General features: G+C 35.1%; 2 protein-coding genes across 7 annotated transcripts; both read right to left on the bottom strand.

Annotated features, from left to right (window-relative positions):
- Positions 1–2,758, bottom strand: LOC109345471 (nuclear inhibitor of protein phosphatase 1). 3 transcript variants are annotated; one of them, XM_019584478.1, is made up of 3 exons: positions 2,665–2,758; positions 1,673–2,334; positions 1–1,224 (listed from the first exon to the last, which is right to left on the bottom strand). In XM_019584478.1, the coding sequence occupies exons 2-3, from the start codon at positions 2,161–2,163 to the stop codon at positions 405–407; spliced, it is 1,311 nt and encodes a 436-aa protein (XP_019440023.1). In that variant the 5' UTR covers positions 2,164–2,334; positions 2,665–2,758; the 3' UTR covers positions 1–404. The 3 variants fall into 3 exon arrangements, with proteins under 3 accessions (XP_019440023.1, XP_019440024.1, XP_019440026.1); XM_019584479.1 differs by having other exon boundaries at positions 1,673–2,321; XM_019584481.1 differs by lacking the exon at positions 2,665–2,758 and having other exon boundaries at positions 1,673–2,611.
- On the bottom strand, positions 3,997–9,437 carry LOC109345466 (C2 and GRAM domain-containing protein At1g03370-like). Of its 4 annotated transcripts, none has more exons than XM_019584470.1 (10): positions 8,706–9,437; positions 6,940–8,178; positions 6,562–6,744; positions 6,121–6,404; positions 5,913–6,029; positions 5,535–5,797; positions 4,914–5,085; positions 4,514–4,786; positions 4,204–4,403; positions 3,997–4,165 (listed from the first exon to the last, which is right to left on the bottom strand). In XM_019584470.1, exons 1-9 carry the CDS (start codon positions 9,049–9,051, stop codon positions 4,212–4,214), a joined length of 3,069 nt encoding a protein of 1,022 aa, XP_019440015.1. In that variant the 5' UTR covers positions 9,052–9,437; the 3' UTR covers positions 3,997–4,165; positions 4,204–4,211. The 4 variants fall into 4 exon arrangements, with proteins under 4 accessions (XP_019440015.1, XP_019440014.1, XP_019440013.1 ...); XM_019584469.1 differs by having other exon boundaries at positions 3,997–4,162; positions 4,205–4,403; XM_019584468.1 differs by having other exon boundaries at positions 3,997–4,403; positions 8,706–9,192; positions 9,254–9,437.

The raw sequence follows: 10,465 nt of genomic DNA, 5'->3' as shown, positions 1-10,465 counted from the left end.
TTTCATTGAGCAAGTGACTGGAATACAGTTTGAATAAGGCTTACAACATTTGGAACCTTGGATTTGTTTGAATAATGTTATATCTGAATTAAGCTTCTAAACATAACTGGAGCAGACCCCTCACATAAATGCCAGACAGGGTTACAAACAAATAAACTAAAAAACCCTTCACTAGTAAGGGTTAGAAACCATTGGTAAATTTGCTGAACATATGCAATCATCAACAGCTTACATCTTCTACAAGATCCTATAAAGTTAATTTGGCATGATGCTTCTTATTTCCAGAATGCGTGTACAGCAACATAATTAACTGGCAGCATTTCAATTTGATTTCAACTCCCTATGATTTTAAGAACTACCACAAATCTATTCCATAATCCCGTGATCTGCAGGGGTTCAAATAGTCAGCCAAACAAATCATCATCATCGTCTCCATCAACATTGCTTGGCTTACTATCCGGTTTTCCACTTAATGCATTCCCTTCTCCATCCTCCTTAGCCAGAGGAGCCCGTTCACCGGTACTGACTGGTGAATATGCCCAGGAAGATCCGACTTTGACAGGTACAGATTCTCCATAAAGGTCATCATAAATCCCAGTTTTCGGTTGGGTTTTGACCTTTTTTAAGACTTCTTGTAGTTTATCGGTCACACCTCTATGGGGAAAATCTGACTCCTTAACAGTGGGCTGCTCTTTTCCTTTTGGTATAACAGTAATTTGTACAAGAGACTCATATTTACCGACAAGACTTCCTTCTTTAACACCGACTGGACCAGGTTCTGTTTCTACGTCAGCACCATCTGAAATTCCAACAACCTCAACTAACTCTCCCCCAACTTGATCCTTGAAGGCAACTCTTGCCTTCCTAATTCTCTTAGCAGCTCTTTCTGAATGGTTATCCTTATCTTTGCCACTTTCTGAGCTACCAGACTCACTAGATTTGGAGACTAGATCAGACTTGTTGATGCCATAACGATTTAGAAGTGTATTATAAGCAACAACAGCTTCTTCATCAGATGGGTCAGGGGGTGGTGGGAAATTTATCCCCGTGGGCAGCGAAGGACGAGGGAAAAGAGCAGCCTCGTTCTTTCTTAATACGTATGATCTTGTTGATGCAGCAAACCGCAAAGATTGCCCCACTTCAAGCTCAACTGGTGAATCCTTAGTCAACCGCTCATTTGCAACAAATGTACCATGTGCAGATCCCAAATCAATTACGTATACACTGTAAAAAAATCATTAGTGACAGTAAATCACAATTCCCAAGGGGGTTACCAAGTTCCAGAAGACAAACAAAATAACAAGACATATCCATCTATGCACTCCAGGACATAGCATGTCTCTGTCATTCAATCATGAAAGATAATTGGTTATTTACTCATTTTTCCGTCAAAGTCCCCTTGTGCCTAGTTGAATCATCGATGTCTAATTTTCATATTAGAAATTATATTTATTTTTAATATCTAAAAAACGCATATGAAGCTCCTGAGTTATCTGGGAATCATCTTTATCAGAGGATGATTAACAGAAACTAACACATTGGAATATATTCATTTTTAGGCAAGTTAATCAGAGAATAAAGTTCATGCAAAAATTTCAGTATAATTATATAGAAAGCAGTGAATCCATTCTAGTAATATCAAAGATGATAGGGATTAGGGAAAAGTATTAACCTCCCGTTCTTGTGAGGAATGACAGCAGCATGTTGACGAGAGACAGATTGATGATCAAGCACAAAATCACATGTCTGGACTTGCCTCCCAAAGAGATTCCTCCGTCTGTCCAGATTAATCCGATCCAACACCACGCCATCCTTCAAAACTTCCAAGTAAAAAACACCAAGCCGTGGTTCAATAGCCCAATCCGGCGGGTGCCATGTTGATTGCCCTCCTCCAACCTGTGTTGCAGGCTGATTCTGCCCCAACAACGGGGCCGCTTCCACTCCTACCGCTTTCTGAGAAGCATGTTGCTGCGGCGGTTGTAAGGATTGGTGGAGAGAATTTGGAGATTGTGGCGGCCAAGCAGAGGCATTACCAACTAGTTTACTAGAGGGATGTGGACCACTAGTAGTTCTTGAAGATGAATTGACAGAAGACACAGAGAACGGTTCCAAAGTCTGAGCTTTCTTAAACCTATCAAGACCCGATGATGCTCTTCCATACATTCTCTCTTCAAATAGCCCTACTGAATGAGCCCCCTCTTACAGTATGAGCTCACTAACAAGTTGAATCACAATGCCACCATCACATCAAAAGAAACAACTAAACAAGCAATGTTCACAAAACCCTTTTGTTCCAAACAAAGATCATGCACAAAATCACTCTGTGAAGAAACCCTAAAATTTCAGGTCCAAAAAAAACACTAATATGGCTTGTAAATAAAGGGACCAATATATCACAACAGAGATTTATTCAAAACAAAATAAAAAGCACATGATAATTAGAAAACAAATGGGTAATCAAAAATAAAAAAACACATGATTCATTCTACCCTAGAAAAATAACATGGTATCAAATTGGGGACAAATCTAGTGGGGAATATAGATATAACCGAAACAGTTTAAAGTAAAATTGAAGTGCAGTTAGCAAGTGATGATTAGAAAATGAGACAAATTTAATTTGATTGATAGAGTTATTGGTAGAAATCGGAAGTTAGGGAATCGAACCAGTTAGGGTTTTGGAACGCTGCGTCTTTGAGAAGCGAAGAGAGGTAGAGAGAGAAAGCTGCAAATTTTATTATCTTTGATTAATATAATATTTACATGTGTGTATTACTAATTTCTCCCTCAGTTTAAAACGTATTTCCAATCTTATCCGTCCATGGGATAAAAATTAAAAAACCTTTTTGGAGAGTATCACAATTTTCTATAATTTTAATATCTAACATATGAGGTAATAATTTCTTATTTTGTTATTAAGATATTGGTTTAGTTGTGTACGATTTTATAATATTGGTAGGATTACTAAATTGTTAAAGGTTCAATCATTTGAAATAATATTTGAAGAAGTGATAATCATGCAACACAAAAAGATTTGCTACCTAAAAAAGATGAGATGATACTCTATTATCATTGATTATTAAAAATATATATTATTTTTTGCATTAATAATAAGTGATATAATGGCTATTTTAAAAAACTTTATACTATATATATATATATTAAATTGGGTATCTATTTTATTTACCTTTTTCATTACTCTCTTTATATTATATTGATTCTTTTTAATGATATAAAGGGAAGGATTATAATTATATACCAAGATATTAAATTCAGTATCTAATTGATTGATTTATTATGTTTAGTTTTTAACTTATGAAATTATTCTTTAGTGATATTGAAAACTTCAGCAAAAATTTTGAAAATGTGGAACCACAAAAATTATTAATTAAAATTATATTTTATATTATGATACATAATGTTAAGTCCTCTGTATCATAATTCATACCTAATTTCCTTTTATAACCATTAGATTAATTTAAAATATTGAAAACGTAATAAGAAAAAATAAAATTAAAATGACAAGTCAACCCCTTTATCGCGTTCTATCGTAACTTCTACCTGCCATCATCTTTGCCACCACTAGCTCCACCACCAATTTTGATGTCATATCTAAACCTTACCGCCGCCACTAGCTCCACCACCAACTTTGATGTCATATCTAAACCTCACCACCATAGCCGCCCACTAAATTTTCTTAAGGCGGTAGAACATACTTTCAAAGTTTTGAACTTAGTCGGACTCGCACTTTATGCTCTACCAACTGAACTGACTCTTAGGAACAAACTTTACATAATCGGTCTCGAACCAGAATAGTACAGGGATGCTATGTTAGATAATTATTATGAATATGTTGGATTCCATTGTTACAACTTTTAAAAATTAGAAGCAATATTTTGTTGCCATTCAATGATAACAAGTATTGATGCAAAATTTGGACTGTGCCACAGTCAAAGGAGTCCATTTACAAAGGTTTGGTTTGAAGAACATATTTTGGTAGGAACCAAGCAACCAAAGATTAGAATAAAAGCAATATCCACCAAGTTCTGAAGCATGTTCAACTAACATTCAATGAAGTTAGGATTAGCATGCAAACCAACCCTTATAATCATATCTGATGCATCATATGTTCTATTCCAGGCCCATGATTCTGATGGAATATCAGCTACTTCTGATACCTTTTGTGCAAGGTCAAAACCAGGATTATTTATATGCTATTTTGGTAAAAGCTCCTTTTCAGCTATACTGAAGGTTAACTTTAAACGTCCTTGTATCTTTTGGAGGATGTTCTTTGTAATCCTTTTCTGAAGTTTTGTGCTTTTCAGCCATTCAACTCCGAAGAATACCTGCACTTTACATCCTTTTGCTTTCGGGGGTAAATCTTCAACTTGGTAGCGGAGGTGTATCTGCGTTATAAAGGGTTCTCTTATTCGGTGGTGCAGGATTTGAGAACAAATACAAGGATGACAAGAGCATGTAAATTATAGAAATAAAAAGATGTGATAAATTCACTCACATTGAAATAGTCACCAAGAGGAACTCCATGAAGGTTCATAACCTCTTCCAAAAGCCAACCCTTTCCGTTCAGAAGGGGAGATCTTTGCTGTGTACTTGTCATTTCGCCTCTATATTGTGAAATATGCTTCTCAAATATGTAATACACTGCCCTCTCGGAGATATCACTGTTCTCTGATACCCAAGGGGTATAAGAATAATTATGACAACCAGATTTTTCCATGACCTGACGGTCCAATTCCCCACCGCTAAATATCTCCATGAAGAAATTGGCCTACATTAATTAAAGAAAAAGAACTATTAACAAGTAGGAAAAGGAACCAAATATTTGCGGTTATGGAAATAATGCACAACATGAACAGACTTGTAGATTTGTGTGTTAAGAGAGATAGAAAGATTACGGGGATGGGAAGAGTATATGAATAAATCTCTGACATGCTAACATCATCCAGGCCGAGAAATGACCCACTATCATCAGTAATAAGACTTTTGGATTCATCGGAATCTTCTTCAACGAGCTGGACCTTCTGTTCAGGACTCAAGGATCTAGCCTTCCAGAGAGCCATGATAGTCCTATATCAGCACATAAATAGTTTCTGAGTAACATATGGATATATCTTTTTAGAAGTACGAATATATATCGTTTCATACCACACCAGCACAAGAAATGGCTACTAAGACTAGGGAAATAATTTAGGCAACCACAAAATATTCAGACAAAAACCTGTGTGGAAAGTAGTGGCAGCTAAACAACTATGGTTCTGTGAAAAATGAAAATTAAGGGGAAGGGACGATTATGAATTGCCAATGACTCAATGGTGACACCTTTAACATAATGGATCATTGGAACATCCTCAAAGGACTAAATTTAAATCACACAAGAAAACATATCAAACAAAACGAAAGTTAACTGACGTTGCTATAGACAGAGAATAGGAAAGACAAGAAGATTTCCACAAAAGTTGTGGTTAAGAACATATAGAAATATGTCTGTCAAATATCTTAAAATGCCCTTAGTTTACCTTTGTGCAACATTATAAGACACAAAAGACTGGAAATGGAACTTTAGTCTGCCTTGTTCGTCTTGAGTTTTTGCGCCATGCCTTGCATCCACACCTCTTCCTGGCCGAAGAGTTATGACAATTATTGGACTTCCCATTGATGAAAATGTAGGAGGAACAACCTGGATGTCTTCAATATCCTCCCAAAGCAAAAAGAAATGTGTCTTGTTTCCAAACAAATTTGCATGAAATCCAATTATTCTTGCAGATAGAAACAAGCGGCCCTGCAGAGAAACAACGGCAACTTGATGAGATAATACTAAAGAAGCATGTATCAGTTAACACCAAGATAGAGCATTTGATCATGACTTTAAAGTTCACATATCAGACTATGAATACCTGCATGGGCATTTTTCTTTTCAAGTGACATGTAAAGTCATTGATGAGAAATTCCTCAGATGGAAGCCCAAAGAGTTTCTGAAAGGCTGAATTTGTTTGAGGAGACCGCAAATTGATCTACAAGTTTTTCAAATACAAAATAAGCCAGAAAGATGGGTGACAAAACAGGAGTAAAACACAAAAAAAGATGAAACTGTGTTTTACATACCTTCTTCCCCACCTCTTTCTCCATTTTACTCAAATAGTGTTTTGCAACATTGACGCCTCTGGTATTGTCCAAGAAAATTCTTAGGTGTAGCTTAGTCTGACAAGCCATGGCAAGCTTTCCTTCAAGAGGAACCCATATATCAGCAAGATCAGAGATGTTCACTTTTAGAAAATTGATTTCAGCATGTCCTAGAGATACTGCTTCATCGAAAGGTCCATCGTAATCATAAACTTCCACATCCAACACAGAAGGAGGATCATCCATTGCATCAAATTCAAATATTTCTGCAAAGATAGACAATGTTCTTAGCAAAATAAATCAATTAATCGCACAACAATCCAGGTCACATGTCGCGGAAACGAGCTCCGTATTAGATCACCAAATTCAGAGGTTTCAATTTATGCTATAAGCACAGAAAATGATTTACAAAATGATATTCACCATTCCATAAAGGATCAGATTTCTGGAACTTGATTGAGCTGGTTCTTGTTTTCCCATTGCAAGTAAACACCACATATGGATCAGAGAATCCAGTGGAATTAACAGAAGCTAAATTGTTTCCTTCAATTAAAGCAACAGTTAGCAACCACCCATCTCCTTGTGCTTTAATTCCATGATCACTACCTAATATTTGAAAGCCACAAAAGATCTAAATAAGTAAAGTTTTTTTAGAACAAATTAAGCACATAAGCACCAAACATTTAAGAGACGTGAGGGAAACAAACTTGTGACCACTTCTTTAAAGCAACACCAGGTTGATATAAAGGAAACCCAGTTTGATGAAAAGAAAGTATCTGAATTTGTTCAGTGTGAAATTACCCCTTTTAGCCCTGGCCTGAAAGAAGCGTGAGATTAAACCCAGCATGCGTTCAGCTTGAAGAACCAGGACAGCACAAACAACAAGTTCACCAATTGAATCTGGCAAGTCAATCCCAGCAAACTCGAGTCCTCGAATTGAGCCAGGTGCAGCCAGCCAAATGTGGACAAGCACATACAAACCAATGAAAACTGTTGAGACTACTGTGAAGTTAGCAAAATACTGAACTGCCAGCTTCCAATCTGACTGGGGCTCGGCGTGTAACAATGCCAAAGCTTGTTCCTTAGTGGAATTAAGGTCCTTTGTATCAACAAGTTTCACACTCTCAGATAACAAAGTGGCATATTGATCAAAGCTATCCTTCATACCTTGCCGCGCCCCATTTTCTATCATTCCTTTCATCATGGTGCTCTGTAAAAAATTCATTCGCCATGAAATAACCAGATGTGAACACTGTTCTCCTGATGGAAGCTCTGGTCCAGGTGTGATCATGAAAAGTATTTCTGTCCTGAAGGTGTTTCCATAAATAACATCAGGAGTGCTGACACTGGCTAGAATAGCAAAGTTCTTCCCATCAGCTTTTACGTAGGTGTTTTCCTCATAGGCTTTAAGGGCCTTAATTAATTTAGTGGCAGCCTTGGTGCATGTAATTAATCTCTTTAAACTCTCCCCACCGTTCTCAAACTTCCAAGGTCCTATTTCCAGTTCCGTAGTACCTTGTACTTCTGCTAGTGACTTGAGAAAATTTGAGTCAGGTGAAAATAGGAAAATGTTCAACTCTTCTGGTGCAATAAGATAATGTTGATCTAGAAGCACCCCTCCTGGTAAATTGCTAGGAACTTCACTGCCTTGATCTGCAGACTGAATTTTTCTAATGGCTTCTTCAAAAGTTTCATTAGAGGACTGATCCTCAATCTCAACCTCACTAATTTCCTCTTTATTAATTTCAGATTGGTCTAAGTCATTGCCTCTACGGGATGGGGTGGACAATATATCAGAACCTTTATTAAATATTTGAGCAATTCTGTTTGTGAGCCTTTTTTGTGCACCACCTTTCTCATCCTTAGAAGATGGAGTTTCTTCCGTTGCAGGAGAAGAAGAGCCTGACCGAGTACTAGACCACGAAAGTGATTCATTACTTGTATGTGTATGTTTTTTTGGATGTAATAATTGATCGCCAATACCATTAGAATCCACAGACCCACTCTTCTCTAAAAAATATATGCTCAAACTAACCTCACCTGCCAAGAAAAACAAAATAAATGCCATAACTTCAGCAGCAAAATCACATATATTCATGTTCACTGTTAGTGAGCATGTTATTTCCAAGAAGACTAAACGCAAATAGCCCTTTGAGATGTAATATCCAAAGTCTCAAATCAGACATGATGCTATACACACCATGTTATCAGTCATATAATTAAGGATAAGACGCCTCTAAGACGAGCCTAAGTATAAACCGAGAATGTAACAATTATATTCATCATCAATTAGTTAAAGTGCATCAAGATCATAACACATTAAATTATCTAAAGATGGATATCCAACTACTTTCTCACATTACACCCAAGTTCATTACATAGAGCCTTTTTCTATAATAAAATACCTAATCAATATAACATCAGCATAATTTTCACTACAAAACACAAACAAACTGACAAGGAAGAAGTAAAAGGAACAATAAATAAAACTTTGCCACACAAATACTAGGTAAGCACTAAACAATTACATAAATACATGAAAGTTAAGCTTAGTAGCATAAACACACCAGATTCCTTGTTCTTAAACTTCTTGCTTTTGGTTTGCAAAGCATACCAAGCAGTGCCAATGGATTTGGTCTCTTTATCAAAAACAAGTGACATGGGGACCTCAAATTGACCCACTAATTCATCAAATAGCTTATCTTCATCCATGACTGTAACAACAAGCTCTTCATTAGGATCATCTACACTAAAACTAAACTCTTCATCCCATTTTGGATTCAAACACTTCTTGATCACTTTTGTCCTGAACCTCTGCTTCCCAATCTGTAACCTCACATATGGGTCACTGAATCCATTATGATCCATTGGTGGCAAATTCTTTGCCTCAATCACACGAACCACAACCTTCATTATCAGAAACTGGAGCAAAAAAATTGAACTTTTTTCTCACCCCAGAATTATTTTCAAAAGGGTAATGCAGTATGCATAAAGAGGGGAAAATGGGTATGAAAAATTTTATAGGACTCTGAAAAAATAGCAAAAAAATTTGATCTAAGCGAAAAAAATAAAAACAATCTTCACTATGCTAGAACAAGTTGTGGAAGTCGCTGACCTAAGCCAAAAATGAAGTCAAAATTGAATTTTTATTTGTGGGTACAAAATTGATCATGAACAGTTGAAACAATGGATAAAGAAGCAGAATTTTTTTGTCCACAAGTGAGGCAAGAAGAAGAACTTGAGAAATGGGATAATCAGACAGATATTGATGAAATAAGAGTCAAAGTAATTCAATAAATCATTGATTTTGAGGGTACAAAAGAGAATTTGAATATAAGTAATAAATGGAAATTTTGGGTATGGAAAAATGGAAAAGGATGTGCAATTAAAAAAATAAGTAAAGTTTGTAAATTGGAAAAGTAAATTTACTTTTTTTCTTCTTCTTAATTTTGACTACCACAATTCCAAGCAATCATCTTTATTCTACTATTTTACTTTACCTTAATTAATTTACTTTTATTGTTTATCTTTTTTTATTAATAGTTCAATTTCTGGAAATAATATTTATTAGAAGTTATAGTCGTAACTAGAAAGAAATTATTTTCTTGATATTAAAAAATCTTCTTTATCATTTTCTTATTAACCATTTATTTTCTATTGTAGTTTGTATTCTTCTAATTTTCTAAACTTTTTATTCTTTTTGTGTGTCCAGACGTTTATATTATGACTGATATTAAATTTGAATGCCGACTTTTTTCATGACATTCATGAACTTATTATTATTGTAGGTCTATTAGTTTTATTTTTTAAAATAAGCAATAGGTTTCATCCTTCTACTAGTTGGATATTAAGAAAGTAAAATAAAATTGAGATTTTATTATTTTTCCATTTCAAAAGAACTTATATTTGGGATTTTTTTCCCGTTATATTAATTTTTATTTTCGTTTTTCTTCATATGTATTTTTAAATATTCGATACGAAAATTTAGTCAATAGATATTTAATAATTTATTAAAAATACATTTTTTTAATGAAAATGGTCTTTTAACCGTAAATATGCTAAATACCTTATGTTAAAGTGCCAGCATCTAAGTGCAAAAAATGATATTTTTTTTATATAAAGTACAACACTCAGTAGAGTAATCCACAAGATTATATAAAGGCATGCTTCTATGCAAATGGCACCATAAGGGTCCAATTTTGAGGCAAGTTACAATTTTTTTTATGTGAAGGCATTACTATTTAATTTATTTCAATATAACAATGCTTCTCATATTGGCTGTTCTGTATAAGCAAAGGTTTAAGTTTGAGATTGGTGTCAGGATCAT

This window comes from Lupinus angustifolius, chromosome LG04, assembly GCF_001865875.1.
Source record: "Lupinus angustifolius cultivar Tanjil chromosome LG04, LupAngTanjil_v1.0, whole genome shotgun sequence".
In the NCBI taxonomy this organism is placed as follows: Eukaryota; Viridiplantae; Streptophyta; class Magnoliopsida; order Fabales; family Fabaceae; genus Lupinus; species Lupinus angustifolius.
This window is presented reverse-complemented; position numbering and strand designations above follow the sequence as displayed.